The sequence below is a fragment of the Armigeres subalbatus genome, chromosome 2 (assembly GCF_024139115.2).
Source record: "Armigeres subalbatus isolate Guangzhou_Male chromosome 2, GZ_Asu_2, whole genome shotgun sequence".
Lineage (NCBI taxonomy): Eukaryota > Metazoa > Arthropoda > Insecta > Diptera > Culicidae > Armigeres > Armigeres subalbatus.
In genome coordinates, this window is record NC_085140.1 from 174,992,845 (window position 1) to 175,012,638 (window position 19,794).

Consider the following 19,794-nt stretch of genomic DNA (forward strand, 5'->3'; position numbering starts at 1 on the left):
CAGTAAAAATATATTAAAATTGAATAACTTTATAAGAGAGAATTGTGTTTTAACTCAAATTAATTTGTGATTTTTTGAATAGCATTACCAAGTACTAAGTACTCTTCTGTGAAATATTCTAAATAAGATCAAACTGAATGAGCACCTCTCCTCGAAATTTTTCGCTCAATAATAGTAATTTGAGGAAAATTAAACAATAAACATTCAGGAAAATTTTGTGAATATTCGCAACATTCTCTAACAAATCTGAGGAAGGTTTGGATTTTATTTATTTTTTTATATTTCTTTTATTATGTTCACTACCCCTTACACCTTTCGGGTCTACAAGAGTGAACATAATGTTTATTTAATATTTGTAAAGGTCTAAACTAATAATATTTTTTTTTAAATACACGCAAACATATGTGCTTAAATAATAAATCCCTAATCTTTTGTTTTGTCATATTTCAGTGACACATCCAATAGAGAAATATTTTTTTGATATATTTTTTTGATCTTCACTATACTTAATTAACTATTACTTAATTAAATTGTCAGTGAAAAATCCAATGAACATTTGAAAATTAGCAAAATGGAAACGTGTGCGTGCTTTTTGACAGTTTTTTCATTGTAGTCAATTGTAATTATACATGAGCCATTAAACATTAAAAACAGAATCTACTTGCTGCTTTTGTCGAAGTTTTACATCAATTGAACTATTGATGAAGACTATAAAGAATCAATATCTGACGTTTTGTCTTTTGATTCTAATTTTGAATTTTTGTGATGGGAAGCCCAAGCAACCAAAAGTTCAGATTACACTTAAGGATTGAACTAAGAAGTTCTCATTTGGTTCGAATATAGCTCCATTATTCATAAACCGAACTTAACTCTCAATTAATACTTTTAATGAACTTGAAAGTTCATGAAAAGTTGTTTATTCCTCTTCATATAAACTTTAAAGTTCACGTCATGCTACTAAAATTATTGTTCCGAACTTCTAACAAGAAGTTCGGTAGAAGTGTTAACCGAATTTCTAATAAGCTTGGAAAACCAAAATTATTTCGAACTTTAAAGTTCACAGCACGCTACTTTGGAACTTGTTATATCAAGTTTCACGATAGCACAAACAGAATTTGTTGTCAGCACAAAAGTTCACAAAATAATTTTTGATGTATTTTTTTCATTTTACAAGAACAAAAAAAGTTCTGAATAATACTTTGTACGAACTTGTGCATAGGCACTTTGTTACAAACATTAATCAAAGTAAAACGACAAACTGTTCTAAGCCGCCCATCAGGTTCACATGAACTTTTTTTTTTATAAATTTTTAAGTTCAGAATCAAGCTCCATCCGAACTTTTTGTGACCTTTTAAATTCAGAATCAGTTCGGAATGAACTTTTTGTGTCATAAAGTGCCAGCTTGACATAATGCTAACTTTCTAGTTTACATTTAATCCTAAAATAACTTATGGTGAATTTTGATACTCCAGGTAAATTCAGCCAGTTCGTTCCAAAAAACTGAAAAAACTATCGAGTTGTTTGACACAACCGTAACAGTGAAAATCTCTTGGGAAAGTTCTATTTCCGGTACGCCATGTGCATTGAACAAAAAATTACGTAATAATTTTCACTGAAATACCAAGTAATGCAAACAATCAACTGGATACAATGTTTATGTAGTTTTTAGGGTTGTTTAGAAAATCATTTGCATACTTATTCATATCACAAACTTTATCGTTCAATTTCTTCCATTCCTACTTTTTCGATTGTTACAAATATGCGAACATGGGTTGATGCAAACATTGTTAGCAGTCCTAACAATGATTGAATAATCCAAATAAAATAAACCACTTTTACACATAATTTAGATTCAAAAATACATTTTGAAGAATATGCTTCCATTTGAATATGTTTAAGCGTAAAATTAGAAATATTTGAATAATTAATAGCCAAAACAAATGTGCACGCGTGGAATCATTTTTGCATTGCTAAATAAAACACACATGAATAGTAAACTTGACATACTTTTTATAAATATCACCTCTTGATTATCTTTAACCAAGAACAGCTGATATATGAAGCATTAGCTTCAATGTAAGGAAAATCTATCTATATAAAAATGTGTTTACATTTCCTTTGAGGCAATATAACTAACGAACGGGTGGACCGATTTACAAGATTTCTTCACTAACCGATTAGTCTTAGGCTCTGCTGTTTGTGTTTGTACATAGGCTAGGTGTACCAGTTGTGGCTATAGCACCAGTTGTCGCACAAGTGCTTTATATGCCAAATGACCAATCAAATCACCGCGAACCAAGTTCATATCGATAAAGCATATTCATATGACACGATAACACCTTTGATTTCCTCCAAAACAAGCAAAGCATAATTGTAAAAATTGATTTTGCTTAATTTTTAACGTCCTTTGCACCAGTTGTGGCAATAGTGGTCCCAATTTGGCCAGTCCCATAAGAAAACAATGGGATTTGCCAAATAAGGAACCAAAATTAAGAATAGTGCCACAACTGGTGCATGTGTTCCTATTATGGAGTAATCAATTTTGAGGATAATAAAAAAATTTATTGTGGCTTTCACAGCTGTTCTAAGGAGCAGGAAGTAAAATCTTTCGCTTGATATATAAAGTCCACCCACATACCTTTTACTTATTTTTTTAAAAGTAGTTGTTCTTATGTATGGCGACAATTGGTACACCGACCCTACTAATAGTTGATCAATTTGTTGTGAAAAGTTGAAAAATTGAATAGCAGTTAACGTTGTCTGTGTTTTGGATTAAATATTTATTATTTAACGAGATGTTTAGATAGCCAACAATTGGTATTTTCACATACACGTTTTAATGATTTCTGTGAAAATTATGTTCTCCTATCTATGGAAACACCACACTAGACTGACATCCAATGTGCTTTGGCTCTGTCTAAAGCTTTCCTTACGAAAGTCTTACAACTAAGGAAGGAATCAGACTAATGCGATTAAATGCCCATGTAAACAGATTGACTGACTTCCGGTTGACATTAACCACACGACCACGAAGTGCACAACTTCAATATGCCTGTTGGATAAAACAAAATCAAGTAACACGTTGTTTATTATTTAATGTCGGTATCTATTTCAGAATAGTCTCCAGTTCGGTAAAAACATAGAAACCCTTTTGGAAGGTCAAATAAATCTAACCCTTCCTTAGCCGTGCGGTAAGATGCGCGGCTACAAATCAAGACCATGCTGAGGGTAACTGGGTTCGATTCTAAGTGCCCGTCTAGGCATCTTTCGGCTTAGAAATTGTCTCCACTTCCCTGGGTATAAAGGTATCATCGTGTTAGCCTCATGATACACTAATGCAGAAATCGTAACTTGGCTTAGAAACCTCGCAGAATAATTGTGGCAGTGCATAATGAACACTAAGCTGCGTGGCGGCAATGTCCCAGGGGGGATGTAATGCCAAAGAAGAAGAAACACCGGAAAAATTAACAAAATGTGTTAAGAAAACCTGAAAATGATATGCAAACTTGATCACGCTTGATGTGATCCTTTGGCATTATTTGTTGTCATGTTCCTTTCCTGTATTGTACACTGCCCCCACAAACATGGGTCACACACTAATATGGGTCATTCCCATTTGATCAACGTGCAAAATGGAGTGACTAATAATTGTTACAAAGTGACCCATATATGTGGGGTCAGTGTATGTCAAATTATTTAATGAAAATATGTCTGAAAAAATACAAATAAAAACTCCTATAGACATGAAAACTATAATAAATCTGATTTCCTCTACATGAAATATATTCAACTTCATATTTTATATATATTTTAAATACCGTGTTTTGATTGGTGGATCCGTGCAAGAGCTTTTAGTGTTTTAGTGAAACGAAGTACTCAAATTAGATCACCGGAAAAGCTTCCCTTATTGCCAGTTACATAAACTAAAACGCGAGTAAATTACATCAATTGGTGGTTGTTTACAGTTTTCGTTATTCATACTATCCAGCGCCAAACACGAGCTCTCAAAAGCAGCATCTGGCGAAAAGTGGCTGCAACAGGAGAGCAAATCTCGTCCGAAAAGGCAGACGTGAATAGTATAGTGAGGAAACAGAAAACAGCCGGCTACTGAAGGAGAACCGCATTCGGCGAGATATGAAGCTCGTTCACGTCAGCCTGACCATATTGGTCGGACTTTGTAGCGCCTTGGTCTGCAGTGCAAAAGGTAAGAGAAGCTGAAGGTCGTAATATTAAGCGAGTGCTGCCATCGTGACTGGATAACCCACGCATCCATTCGCGCCCTGTCATATTAATATACGCAGAGGCATTAGCTCATTCCGTTGCGTTGGTAGATCCGGTCCAGAAAAAAAGAGGTTTGTTCGTATAACATTTCCCGAACAGCAAAAAGTAACAATCGTCCCAGAACCCGTTAATGTATTGACTTAACAAAGAAATGAATGAGGCCGCCATCGAGTGGTCGATCAAGTAAATATTTGTTCAATACCGGCACTTCGATGGTCGATCGTCGCGTCGCGTTCATACGACGGTACATATGGCTACAGTTGAAAGAGCTGGTAAAGCTTGGTGCCTGTCACTGGTCGACTGTGTCCATTTAGGGATAGTGGTTTTTGTAGTCCACGAACAGAACAGGCTATTGCAACTTGGTGTTTTTTATCTTCATTGCAAACTTGTTTCGAAAGCGTCACAATGTGCTTTTTCAGTCTGAAGTTAGTTTGCAGCCAGCTTAAAATTCAATGTATTCCATATGACAGAGTGTAGTGTTAAAGTGAATGAGCGATCTGAACATCTTGCATTATTAAACGAAGGTTTCAGACCTTTGTCAGATTAAACTGTGATATACATATTAGCTATTAAATATTTCTGGTAAAATTGTGTGGCCCACATGTTTAAACTATTTAACTAAAGATGCTGGATCTTATGAATAAAGGCGTACGATTGCCAAACCGGCGATGGCGAGTTCGATTCTCACTCCCGGTCTAAGATGTTTTCGGATGAGAATTGTAGGGTTCTAAGATTGCTTTACAGAGTTCACTGGAACAAATGAACGAATGTATTAAAGGGTGTATGTACGAAAGTATAAGACGGGGTCCTTGGATAAGCAAGTGAAAAAGACTGATAAACTGGATTTTTTTTTCATATGTGTTTATTATTATTCAAAAATAATATTTTGGACATCACATTCTAACGCAAAGTCCTATCACGCTGATTTTTAATAGAAAACAATGGGACTAAATTCACTTATTCCGAATACGATAGAACAGCGGTTTTGAACGTTTTTCTTCAAAGGTATCCCTTCCACCATATGCTTTCATTGAGGTACCCCTTATTTTATTTTCGCTGTAAATGAAAATAAACGTATTTCATAAGGAAAAACGTAGTGTGCTGTGTCCAAGTAAAGACGTGTTTAATTTTTTGCTTGTCATTTTTTTTCATCTCCAGTATTTTTGAAATTAACAAGAAATAGGATACGGAAGAGGTACAGAGAAGTTTTTTGTTTTGATTTTAGTTTCTTTTTTTTATTTACTCCATATTTTTCTGGTTTCGTCATATTTAATCTAGTTATAAATCATTTAGATATTATTGAATTTTATTTCTCCTTCAGTTCAGTTTTTCTTTTATTCATTCTATTATTCATTACAATTTACATTATTTGATGATACATCAATTACTAAGGTAGATTAGTTTTCATAGATTACTTCACATAACTAATGAATAACATTTATATAAAATGAATTATATTTACTACGATTAATTAAAGGTGGACCATAAAACAGTCCATTTTCTTGGAAAGAAAATAAGGTACCGTCGTCGGGGGTGACAATGGGTCAAATGGGGGTGAGAATGGGTCACTGTTTCAACCACTAAGAATACTTGTAGATTGGATTGAATGCATCTGAGGGCATGAAGACTAAAATATAAAAGACCTTTTTGAACGATTTTGCTCTACGACCTCCAGACTGCCGGTGAAAGCGATGACCCATTCTCACCCCCAGACCCATTGTCACCCCCGATGGCGGTACTCAGAGTCCAAAAGTTCAACGACAAACTTAAGGCTTGTACGCGACAAAATCTGGACACCTTTAAACACGTATAACTTTTGAAATAGTTCATCAACGAGTGAAATATTTCGTAGATTGATGAATCTATGTCTGTACTTTCTGAAAATATATTTCTTATTAGTGGTACAAGTACGTAGTGAATAATGGCGTCGAAGGAATTGCAGGTTCGGAAAGAATTGTGTGCAGTCGCAATTGAAATTCGGGTCTCTCGATCCTGAAAATGACTAAAAACATTTTGTTTTCATGTGAACACTGCTCAAAGCGTTTTAAAATTTGTCGATGCTTGTTCGACAATATCTAAAACGTCAGAGAGTGGAACAAAAACGGATTTTATGAGCCATCAGAAGGATACGAGCTCGAAACAAATTTTACTGAGGATGCCAGATCATTCGGCACGTATTATTTCTTAGAAAATTCAAATGTCACCAAGTTTCACAATACATCGAAGCATCGATAAGGAATGAAGCCATTTGAAGTGAAAAACGTACCGAATTAAACCAACATCAGTTTATTTTGATTCTTAAAGCTATGTGTCCAGATTTTGTCGCGAACAAGCCTTAATTTAGTGGACATGATCATAGAGCAGGTGAAATTTAGAGTGGGTTTGATAAAATTTTGAGTGAAGATATCATGGAATTGGATTAATTTATATTTTGATTACATTTTATTTAATCGTGAAAATGTCATACAAGGTTATATGAAACTAAAAACGATAGACAATTTTCAACAAAGAATACAACTTTTTGAGCAATACGTTTTTTGAGTTTCTCGTACTGAAAGACTATTATTTATTTTATTACTTTTATTATTTTTTTTTTTCGATCGGAGCGTCTTGCGGAGTCCAAAGTACGTACGATTTCCAGCCACTATGCGCCTCCGAATTTCTCTGCTGGTGTCGTTATCGGCGGTCACCAGTGAGCCCAAGTACACGAATTCTTCAACCACCTCGATTTCGTCACCACCGATAGGAACTCGTGGTGGGTGGCTTACATTGACCTCTCTTGAGCCTCTTCCTATCATGTACTTCGTCTTCGACGTGTTGATGACTAGTCCAATCCGTTTAGCTTCGATTTTCAGTCTGATGTAGGCTTCCTCCATCCTCTCAAATTTACGTGACATGATATCAATGTCGTCAGCGAAACCAAATAACTGGACGGACTTCGTGAAAATCGTACCACTCGTGTCAATCCCTGCCCTTCGTATTACTCCCTCCAAAGCGATGTTAAATAGCAGACACGAAAGGCCATCACCTTGCCGTAACCCTCTACGCGTTTCGAAGGGACTCGAGAATGCCCCTGAAACTCGAACTACGCACATCACCCGATCCATCGTCGCCTTGATCAACCGTATCAGTTTATCCGGAAATCCGTTTTCGTGCATTAGCTGCCATAGCTGGTCCCGATCGATTGTATCATATGCGGCTTTGAAGTCGATAAATAGATGATGTGTGGGCACGTTGTATCGCCCTTTTTGTAGATGGGACACACGACACGTTCCATCCACTCCTGCGGCAGAACCTCATTCTCCCAAACCTTGGTAATCACCCAGTGCAGCGCTCTAGCCAGTGCTTCACCACCGTGTTTGAACAGCTCTCCTGGTAGTTGGTCAACTCCAGGGGCTTTGTTGTTTTTCAGCCGGCCGATCTCCTCCTGGATTTCCTGGAGATTCGGAACCAGAAGTCGCACGTCATGCGCGCGTTCTCCTAGGTTCATTTCCATACCGCCACCGTTGTCTGCCACATCGCCATTCAGGTGCTCTTCGTAGTGCTGCCGCCACCTTTGGATCACATCACGCTCGTTTGTAAGAAGGTTCCTGTTTATGTCCTGATATATCGGGCTGTGGCACGTGGCCCTTTCGTGAACGGTTTAACTTCTCATAGAACTTTCGTGCGTTATTAGCGCGGTACAGTTCCTCCGTCTCCTCACGGTCTCGATCTTCCTGCTGGCGCTTTTTCCTCCGGAAAATCAAGTTCTGTCTGTTCCGCGCCCGTTTGTATCGTGCCTCGTTCGCCCTCGTGCGGTGTTGCAGCAATCTCGCCCATGCTGCATTCTTCTCCTCAACTAACTGCTCACATTCGCCGTCATACCAGTCGTTTCTCTGATCCGGAGCCACCGTGCCTAGTGCAGCGGTTGCGGTGCTTCCAATGGCGGATCGAATCTTCAAGCCATCTTCAAGAGATGCTGCGCCTAGCTGCTCTTCCGTTGGGAGTGCCACTTCCAGCTGCTGCGCGTAGTCTTGGGCTAGTCTACCGTCTTGTAGCCGCCCAATGTTTAGCCGCGGCGGACGACTCCGACGCGTGTTGATCACCGTCGAGAGTTTTGAGCGCAGACATACTGCAACGAGGTAGTGGTCGGATTCAATATTCGCACTGCGGTAAGTGCGTACGTTCGTGATGTCGGAGAAGAATTTACCGTCGATTAGAACGTGGTCGATTTGGTTTTTCTTTACTTGATTAGGTGATTTTCATGTGGCCTTGTGGATATTCTTGCGGGGGAAGAAAGTGCTTCGGACTACCATTCCGCGGGAGGCTGCAAAGTTTATGCATCGTTGGCCGTTGTCGTTCGATACGGTATGCAGACTATCCGGTGCAATGACCGGTCTATACATTTCCTCCCTTCCTACCTGAGCGTTCATGTCACCGATGACGATTTTGACGTCCCGCAGTGGGCATCCATCGTATGTCTGCTCCAGCTGCGCATAGAACGCTTCTATCTCGTCGTCGGATCTCCCTTCGTGTGGGCAGTGCACGTTGATGATGCTATAGTTGAAGAAACGGCCTTTTATCCTTAGCTTGCACATCCTTGCGTTGATTGGCTGCCACCCAATCACGCGTTGGCGCATCTTTCCCAGCACTATGAAGCCGGTTCCCAGCTCGTTGGTGGTGCCACAGCTTTGGTAGAAGGTAGCCGCTCGATGCCCGCTTTTCCACACTTTCTGTCCTGTCCAGCAGATTTCCTGCAGCGCTACGACGTCGAAGTTGCGGGGATGTAATTCGTCGTAGATTATCCTGTCGCAACCTGCGAAGCCTAGCGACTTGCAGTTCCATGTTCCAATCGTGATCCTTTATTCGTCGCCTAGGTCGTTGCCGATTGTTTCGAGTCGTATTATCTTCTATGTCGTTTGTAATAGTTCAGCGGTTCTCAACCTGGGGTACATGTACCCCTGGGGGTACCTTCGATGGCCTCAGGGGGTACCTCGGAAAAAATGGGCAATGGCGGATGTAATAAAATTCCTTGATTGATAAAGTTTTGATAATTGTTTAATTTTTCATACAAAAACTTTGCATTGTACATCAAATACTCGCAAATGCAATCAGCAAATTAAATCCTAGTTAATCTTGCCTACCACAACCATCACACTACATGAAGGGCTGTATCACAAAGAGGTATCAACGAAAAAGGAACAAATTTTGAAAATCTGTTTGAAACAAAAAATAAGTATGTGTTAGAAAAATATGTATATGTCAAGAATATGCTTCTGAACTAAAATCCATCCCCATTTGAGAGGCTTCCTTAAAGCGGCTCGAATACCTCCTTTTAAACGGCTTTTTAAGAGGCTCGGAAGCCTCCTTTAAGAGCCTCGGTAAACTCCTTTCAAAAGACACGGAAGCCTCATTTCAAGTGTTTCAGAAGCCTTCTTTCAAGAGGCTTGAACACCCCTTTAGAAAGGCTCGGAACCCTTCTTTTAAGAGGCTTGATCTCCTTTTAAAAGGTTCGGAAGTCTCTTTCAAAATGGACGGAAGTCTTCTTTCAAGAAGCTCGAAAGTCCCATCCAAATGTCTCAGAGGCCTCCTTTCAAGAGGCTCGGAAGCCTTCTTTCAAGAGGCTCGGAAGCCTCCTTTCAAGAGGCTCGGAAGCCTCCTTTCAAGAGGCTCGGAAGCCTCCTTTCAAGAGGCTCGGAAGCCTCCTTTCAAGAGGCCTCAGAGCCTCCTTTCAGAGGCTCGGAAGCCTCTTTCAAGAACTCAGGGAGCCTCCTTTCAAGAGGCTCAGAAGCCTCCTTTCAAGAGGCTGGAAGCCTCCTTTCAAGAGGCTCGGAAGCCTCCTTTCAAGAGGCTCAGAAGCCTCCTTTCAAGACGCTCGGAAGCCTCCTTTCAAGAGGCTCAGAAGCCTCCTTTCAAGAGGCTCAGAAGCCTCTTTCAAGACTCGGAGCCTCCTTTCAAGAGGCTCAGGAAGCCTCCTTTCAAGAGGCCTGGAAGCCTCCTTTCAAGAGGCTCAAGCCTCCTTTCAAGAGGCTCGGAAGCCTCCTTTCAAGAGGCTCAGAAGCCTCCTTTCAAGAGGCTCAGAAGCCTCCTTTCAAGAGGCCTGGAAGCCTCCTTTCAAGAGGCTCAAAGCCTCCTTTCAAGAGGCTGGAAGCCTCCTTTCAAGAGGCCTCAAGCCTCCCTTTCAAGAGGCTCGGAAGCCTCCTTTCAAGAGGCTTGGAAGCCTCCTTTCAAGAGGCTCGGAAGCCTCCTTTCAAGAGGCTCGGAAGCCTCCTTTCAAGAGGCTCGGAAGCCTCCTTTCAAGAGGCTCGGAAGCCTCCTTTCAAGAGGCTCGGAAGCCTCCTTTCAAGAGGCTCGGAAGCCTCCTTTCAAGAGGCTCGGAAGCCGCATTTCAAGATGCTCGGATCTTCAAAGTCTTGATGTATAAACATAATTTGAATTTGAAAGTTTCACGTTTTAAAAAAAACTTTGGAAAAACTATGTAAATAATAGAGAGTCACATATCCGGTTAGTTTTCAAGACCGTTTAGTTACGCTTATTTTCATTAGGAGGAAAAGTTAGGGGGTACCTCAATGAACGCAAAAGATCAAAGGGGTACCTCCCAAGAAAAAGGTTGAGAACCGCTGTAATAGTTGTTTTTAAATAAACCGTAAACCTTCTGTCTCGTCGGAAGGCCGTCGTGTCAGGGCTGTTTAGCGTCCCACCTAACACCAGGACTTTGGCTTGTGCGCTTTGAGCGGCACACGGTCGCTTTGGCGGAGCCTACTTGCGGATACATGCAGCTTTTTATAGAGGTTTAACAGGGCCCACTGTCAAACCCCACCACATCCTAGACAGGCGCCACAACTCGCAGATGGCCTAGGGAGGGATCCTCAAGCCCTTGGACATAGTCCCTGCTGCCCCTTGAAAGACTATATGATTTTTGATTTCTGATGGCGAACGAGGGGTACTGAAATATGTACATTCAGAAACAAATTCAACACATTCGTTGGTTGAAAATGGTTGTGGATTATTTCGTGACTTAAGAGTTCAGGGACAGGAGACAGGATACCAATCAGTTAAATTTAATTGTAAAAAAATCCAGTCAATTGCCCTTGAAACTTAATAAAGAATTTATTATTTATCGAAAACATGGAGAGAAAATAAAGCAAGAAAAATAACCAAAAGAAAAGAATGAAAACTATTGAATTGAATTACAATGAAATTGATGAATTCCAGGAGTAGTTCTCCTATTTTGACTTGAAATAACTAATGTTAAAATTTTCTCAGATTCTCTTATCTTTAATATCCACTTTGATATAGTACGTCATTTTATAGATATTCTGTTTGATTCAAGAAGTGGGCTTCATTCACTTCATAGATGAAGCCAATAAATATAAATGAAAATGATTGAATTTCAAATATGGAAAATCAAGAAAAGTATGTTGGGGCCAAAAGGATTATATACCACTATTTTAGTTCATACAATAAAATTAAACTTGTATTATTAAATTATTATTGCATATGGCATGATTCTCATGTAGAAACAAAAAAAATGCTATCACCTTTTGACAGACGTGCTTGCGGCTCTGTCTGCACATGATCTCAATCGGGGCACCAGCTGCGCCACCAAGAAGCCAGCAAACATCCAACCAATTTTAAAACCCATCATCGCATCTTCTGCAGTGGACGATTGCGATCTGAAAGGAAGGAAATAAAGCAGATTCATGTCATACCTTATTTATGAGATAATTGCATTTTTCCCAGTCAACCTCCGATATGGACGTGGTTGCGATGGCCTTCAAGCAGCGACGTTCCCAGGTGAGTTGCATTCTAGGAACAATCGTTTAAAAATAACAAAAAACCTGATTTAGCCACCTAGATGTCATTTTACCTGTCTCGTTATTAACCCTTTTGTTACCGACAAAAAAAAAACACTCTTACGTTACCGACAGGATACCCGGGTACCCACGGACTCTAAATGATCATAACATTGACAGTTTATGGCCGATTTTGACGATTTTGGTTGCTACGGATTCAGGAACTTACCCGCAAATTTTTTTGTAATTACTATATTTTTAAATAAATTATCAAATCATAAATCAGAAATGGTACAACATTTGGTTGCAAGGCCAGTAAAGTTGTAATGAGATTATGCCCATCGCACCAAGTGAAATATTGTGCTGACCACACATAAAATCGAAGAAAAATCAGGTTGTATTTGATTAGTTGTGCAAACAGATATTGCATACAATGTCTACTATATTTTGATTTACAAACAATCAATTTCTAATTTTAAATTAAACTTTAAGAGCATTCGTCGCACCGACAATGGGGAATGTAAATCCTATGCAACACGTGATGAATATTTTTTGTTTCATGGGACACTACCATTCGGATGGCTCCGGGCGTTCGTCCGTATAAGAAACCTTCCTATGTAAACTGTTGCAAAACGTTAATTATCCTCCGCAGAACCAACCAGCCGACGACGACGATGATGACAATGCAACTGTTAGTTTTATCTTATCATACTCTCGGGTGCAGTTTACTCGCTAAATAGCCAGAAATGTCATTGGTTTTCTTGTGCATGTGGTGTGCATTGGCTAGCAACATGCAATGGAGCCCTAACTAAATTGCGAATATATGTATGTTTGCATGCTTTATTCCATGTTTGCTTCCGCTTTTTGCCTTGCTCAAGCTATGTGTGTACAGTGGTCTGTTCCTCTGTATATGCAATGCTCGGAAAATCTACATTCTGTCACATCATGCTGTGGAAAGATAATCTTCTAATGATGAGTTTGGTACAGAACACTGTAGCCAATGATATCTACCACGTTTGCTAGTTATACAAATGCACAAGTGCATGCAAAGGAAAAATAGCAGGGTTGTAAACCAGGGGTATCAAGTCATAACATGTACTTCCCTTTACTTGATAGATGTGAAATTTTATAAATTTTGCAAGGTTCTAATACAAATTTGTTTTAAAAACTGCCAGGCAGTGATAATAGTTAAGTGCATGAAAAGGAACTTCAGTGAAAATATGTTCAGCCACATTGCCCATTGCGCTTATAAATAACATGAATGTGTTCGCAGCAAATTGAATTTAAACTTAAAATTATTTTAAAAATCAAAAATGAGCATATATTTACGAAAGTCTGCTCGCTTCATAATGTTGATTGCCTATTAATTTAGGAAGACTTCTATGAAGGCAATGTGTTGATCTATATTAAATAGGTAATGAACGACCGCACGGATAGATCTTTCGAGAAAGTGACTAATTCCAAATTAGCAGATTAGCTCAAAATTTGGAAGAGCTCCTAAAATGACAAATAATTTTATGATAGTAGAGCATAGCTACCTGGAATTGTGTCGATAGGATACACCTATCCCTGGCGTATTATAGAGTTCCATAATCGTCGGTCTTGAGCGATGTTCCTCCAGTTTAGGGTCCCTAGGTCCGTTTGCACCGCGTGCAGGCAGCGTATTTGGCTCTATCCGGTTCTCTGTTAAATATTGCACTATTTTTTTTTATTCTTTATTATAGTGATTTTTGAGTTGTTAACAAAGTTCATCACTATATTGCACTATTCTTTCTTCCGACATTCCAACTAAGTGATTTGCCCACTGAAGTCTGCCGAATTTTATACGATTCGCAATAGTTTCTTGTTTGTACATTTGATAGGCCCGTGATTCATGGGCCACATCCCTTTTTTTACTTTCCCTCCAAGTATTGTACGCAACACTTTGCGCTCGAAAACCTCGGCGGTCAACAATAACTATCGCTTCGATTTGGAAAGTCCCTAAATTCTCGATAACCATCGGAGATCATTGGCTCTCCCCGTTTTCTAAGTTTTCCACATCATCAACACAGACAAGACGGTAAACAAACGAAGCGACTGTGACAGTTTGAGTGCAGCATATGCAGGCATTTTACACACACTAAAGATGAGAACAACGACACACAAATTTTGACTATCATAACTTGTATGCAATAATTTTCTCCCACTTTGATACATTAATTGGAATTACAAAATGACGGTTGAACAGAAATATTGTAGTGCAAAAAGACTACAGTAGTGACCCACCACCCGCTTTTTAAAGACGCTTTTTAAATAGTAAATATTAATTTTGTGTTGAAATGTGTATATTTGTCATTGTCTAACTAATTGTATAATTGTAAATCACTATAGTATTGATGAAATACTGTATTATTCTGACGATTCTGAATGTTAAAAACAAACCACCAGACAAAAAAACGTTCCTTTCTGTAAGATTTGTGCATTTTTTGTTATGTATTTTCTGGTTATTTTATGTTGTAATATTTATTGTAGAACCCTTGAAAAAGATGGCATAGCCCATTGAAACGTCGGGCAAAGAAAAACTATTCGTTTTACTTGTTGGCTTCGTGGCCGTGCGGTTAGCGACGGTAATCGTCTAGACGCATGTGCTGTGGAGTGTGGATTCGATTCCCGCCCCGGTAAGGAGAAAATTTTCGTAAAGTGGAAAGCTCTCCACTGGTCCACTGGATGTAGTGTAAATGTCCTGTCCGTTGTCCCATGCTAGATGGTTTTTCAAACTGAGTCTATTAGTATATGAATTATGTTCCTACGACTTTGCTATCAATAATTGAGTTCTAGAGTGACAGTATAGCCTTTTGATAAACGAGAAAGCTGAAAAAAGCTTAAGTATTGCAATAGTCTTTTTTTAATTGCTAAGTAGGTTCAGTAATTCAATCAGATTTCAATTGAAGACAGAATCATGAAGTTTATCACCTCCAACCACGCCCATATTTACCATTACTAGGGAGAAGGAATAAAGTGTCGATATAATATTCACATGACGAGAGGTTTCGCCGATATGTTATACGGAAATGTTTATTGAGGACAGTATTTGTTGAGCATTGATTAATCAATTGTGGGCTTTGTGGTCAAGGTAAATCTAACTTCGCAATACACCATATGGAGACACCTGGAGACACTTTTTTATTGCGCTCGCACAGTTGCCAAATTCTTTTTCTCCAATTCAACTAAATAATGATATATTCTGAACAGGGAATCAATATTCGAGCAACGCCTAATAATATAGGGTAAGACGGTATAATATGCCCCCCCTAAGGCAACTCCTTGATAACTTTTTACTTTTCAACGCAATTTATGCAAACTTTGTGTTATTTGGTAGTCCAAGAAGTCGTAAATGCATTGCCCGTAAGTAGTCATATAAAAATATTACAGATAACACGTAATAAAGCTTTTTTGAAAAGTCGTGAAAAAATGAATTTTAATAAGTGCCTGGGCAATACGCCCCACCTCAACCAAAGACGTTTAATAGCCCTTCATTAGTATTTTATCAATCCCATAATAAAAAGGCTACAAATCCTTATGCGCTTGACATTAAAAAACCAACATAGGTCCATTCAAGCAGGTGTGAATTACATTTCAATATTTTCCATACAATTTGGAAGCAACTGCTGCAGGCTCGCTGCGCTTGTGTCCAGTTGGTAAGGGCATATCGTCCTGCCTACACTGGGGCGTTTTGGCCAGTGAAACATGTTTTCGAAAATCGTTACATTTTTGAAGATGGAAGCAATTTTATATCATATTAACCACTGAGAAAAGTAATTTTGTTGCCCAATTAAGTGTTCCAGTGCATGTTTTGCGGACAGTATGCCAGAGTCGCTCCAGAATGTTGAGCAAACAAACATGAAAAATTACATCAAAACTGTAACTTTTTGTATTTTGCTATTATTTTTATTGTGTTATACAAAAATACTTCCACATTCACATAGTATGATGGGTTAACAAATACTTATAGGTACCAACCTGTTTTGACCCTTAATTAGTTATAGTTTTCTAGAAATCAAAGGGGGGCGTTTTGGCCAGGTGGGGCGCATTATACCGTCTTACCCTACCCTTTGTCGTCAACAGAGTTTGTTACTGACAAAGTCAGATTCTCGAATATTTCTATAAAAGCAGAAACTACAACAGCATAAAACCAAAATTTGCTTTACAGATAGTGCAAAATAACGGGATTAAAAGTTAATTTTGTTTTGTTGCTACAAAATTTTTCGGATCTTTGTCGTTATTATCTCTGACAAAAACAAAGCGTCGTTCGTTCTTTTGGGTTCTTTCTAAAATTACGTAACGCTAAATTTGGTTATTTTGGAACCCCACCCTCCCCCTCGTAACACTTTTTGTATGAAAAGTTTAATTTTTTTGTATGGATCGTAAGGCTCGGCTTCAGCGTTACGTTATTTGTGAAAGGCCCCTTTGTCGCTTGTTACGCATGCGCATCCAAGAAAAAATGATTCCCTGATTCTAAAGGAAATAATTGTGTAAACGACACAACTAGCAACCTTGGCCATAATTTAGAAGGGCATAAAATTTGGCTCGTATTTGGCGTTTTAAAATACATTTTACCCCCTAAATATTGTTTTAAATCAATGCCAAACTACCAGTTGTCATTCATTTAGAAAAAATAATGATTCTACTCTAATTTGACAAATTTATTCCTGAAGAGAGAAGTGTAATCAAATTCCAAGTTTGTTAAAAATTGACATAGTGTTATGCGCTAATTCGTCCATGGCGCTTACCGCCTGGCAAGATAGAGAAAAGTGTATACTATGATTTGATCGCAGTCAGATCACATTCCGGTGCTATTTTCTTGAAATCCCTTCAAAAAAACTTTGCATTAGCATTAGCATTTAGCAGTTCGCACAAATTCGTTTCGCCAAAACTATTGTACGAGAGTATCATCACTTTCATCCGTTACCACAGATATTGATTTGGGACTACTCACTAACTCTTTGATGGAAGCAATTTACTCTCCAATAGTCGAGATCTGTCCTGGCCACGTCCTTGCGAATGCTGAGGAATGGGAAGGATGGTTTGTTGGACACCTAGTTAAGAAAGATGCAGAGAACTCTACGACCTCTCATAGGTGCCACGGGAGGTTTTGGGATTGTGTGGAAGTTTATAACAGTAGGAATCGTTTTGGTAGAACGTGAAACACAGGAAGAACTGAGATAGAAATACAAAGTAGGAAAGATCGAACCAGGAATTGAACCCACGACCTCCTACTTATAAGACAGAAGCGATAGCCACTAGACCACCGAGCTCGTCATCCCTTCAAACAAACTTTGCAATTCAGATTATTTGCACGATTTCCACCTTATCCGTACAACAAAGGAAATTCAACAGCTTAGTTCTCTTAGTAATGACACTTAGTAATGACACTACGCACTAAATGAAAGTATAAATTTGCCCAAAATTGCTAGCGGTGAAACGACGCACGGCACTTTTTGCTGCCAGTATATTTGATTCTTATGGGAAGATAACATTGCGGCGTATCCTAAGGCGTGTTTGTTCCTTTAGGTCATGGAACGCCGCTTGGAATTTCGCGCAAATGCGTTTTAGAAAACATTACAACAGCTACGCCATATGATACACCATATTAACAGCACCCTACAATAATTTCTATCCAGTATTTTGCGCTCGATTATGGATCGTAGGATAATGGTGGTTCCCCATGAGTTCCTTTTTGACATTCAAGAGGTAGACAGTATTTACATATTTAAAACGAAGTAGACTGAATCAAGCTATGGATAAATTGATAATAATCAATAAGTGGGCATCTAGATATTTATGTAAACACAGTCTCAATGGATTCGGCTCTACTCTGACTATCAAATTTATTTGAGAATGTTGCAAATAGATCATGAAATTATGCAATTCTAGAGTTTAAAAACATCTGAAAAACAGACACCAAAATGTGAAATCTGTGCTGCTATACGCTATAGAAACATCTTCTTACTGGCATTACATCCCCACATTGGGACAGAGCCGCCTCGCAGCTTAGTGTTCATTCAGCACTTACACAGTTATTAACTGCGAGGTTTCTACGCCAAAGAAGAAGCCTCATAAAAAGAATTTAAAGAAGTCGACCAAAATCTAACTTGGCGACAGCTTAAAGCAATAGATGGAATCGCAAGACAAGATGGTGATCTTTCATGTCGGCCCTTTGCACCACCGGGGGTGTTCAGGACCCATAAATAAGTAAGTAAGTCACAGAGTTTTCTGGACTAAATAGCTTCAGTTCTACACTCGTGAACAAAAATCTGTAGTGCTGTTTTAAATATGGGAAGATGCATTAATTACCTAACGCAAAAATTGACCGTTTTTAACCCCCTCCTCCCTATGTCACACTTTTTGTATGAATCATCTGAAAATTTGGTATGAGTCGTCACACTTCGGACATCCCCCCCTCGCCCCTCCAAGCGTTACGTAATTTATGGATGTTCCCTATGGTACCCGCTCCTTCTGGTACAGAGAAAATATATTGTAGACAGTGTGTGTTCTTGGTCATCCCAGAAATTCATGCAGTAAGGCCTTTCGGTGTACACACGTAACCAAAGATCAATTTTCCCGATTCAAATATGGTACATGCACATTCTTGGATGACCAAGAACATATGCTGTAGACACATTCTATTCTGCAGAGAGTATCACTGTGAATACCAGTAGACCGGTCGATTAAAAGATTTTTTTTATAAATTTGAACAGATCTAGTATGTATGTATAGGTTATGTGCAAAAAAATTAAATTCACTCATTTTAGGCAATTATCTATGGCATTTAAGAAGTGTTTTCCAGTAGCCTTACATATCATTTATTACTTGATTCAGAATTTTTTATATAAAAGTTAAGTATATTTCATGAAAATCATTTTACTCCAAAATGGTGTATTTTCATCTGAAATGTGTAGGTTCTCAAAATGATATAAATAAGGAAGAATTATTTATATATATATAATGAAACAGCATTGAAAAAAGGAGTAGGGTTACTGCTCCTGGACATCTCTTAGCTCCGATATCCATCCCACGAAAAACAAAGCAATGAAAAGGTATTTGATTTGTTTCTTATTTTTGTGATTTTTTCAGCAGTGAGAACGTATGTCAGCAAATAGAAGCGACAAAATTGGTGCCGTATTTCTTTGTTTCGCGATTAGATGAATATATGGAGATGGTTAGATGAATAACGGAGCAGTTCCCCTATTTTATACATATTTTCTTTATGTTAAGATTGTGAAACTGTTTTCATCATGTGAAACTGAAACTACCTAGGGGAAACGAAAGGTTAACCTCTATCATAAGCAGGAATTTTGAAAAAAAAATAATTGTAGTAGAAGTTGTAACCAGTATTTTTATTTTGGTAATATTGCAACATGATGAGGCATCAGCTGCCATCGGTCATGCAACCTTATTCAGCCTGTTAGCCAAGGAATTACCGTGCCTTGTTTTATTAGCTGACTAACTTATTTGAAACCGATTTCCCATCATAAAGTTCGGCTTGAACGATATGTATTTATTAGGTCGTTATTGCTGCTGTAAAATCTAATAAAAGCACTGGATGATCAGTGTGCTTTAGTCATTATTATTTTTCAGTGGTAAGCAATCAATAAACTGAACTTGGCCGATTATAAGGCATCATATTGTAGTGCTTATTTTGTTTGGATATCATCATAGGTAAATAAAACATCTAGTACCAGTAGCAAACAAAATAGTC

At 38.5% G+C, this 19,794-nt stretch overlaps 1 protein-coding gene across 6 annotated transcripts in view; it reads left to right on the top strand.

Moving 5' to 3' along the window:
• LOC134211240 (uncharacterized) overlaps positions 1 to 19,794 on the top strand; it is a 250,906-nt gene that overhangs the window by 6,095 nt on the left and 225,017 nt on the right. The window contains exon 2 of one of the 6 annotated variants that reach the window (XM_062687935.1): positions 3,847 to 4,204. In XM_062687935.1, the coding sequence (XP_062543919.1) occupies positions 4,135 to 4,204 (70 nt within the window). In that variant the 5' untranslated portion in view covers positions 3,847 to 4,134. The remainder of the gene's footprint in view (positions 1 to 3,846; positions 4,205 to 19,794) is intronic. The other 5 variants (XM_062687936.1, XM_062687937.1, XM_062687940.1 and 2 more) reach the window with 5 other exon arrangements.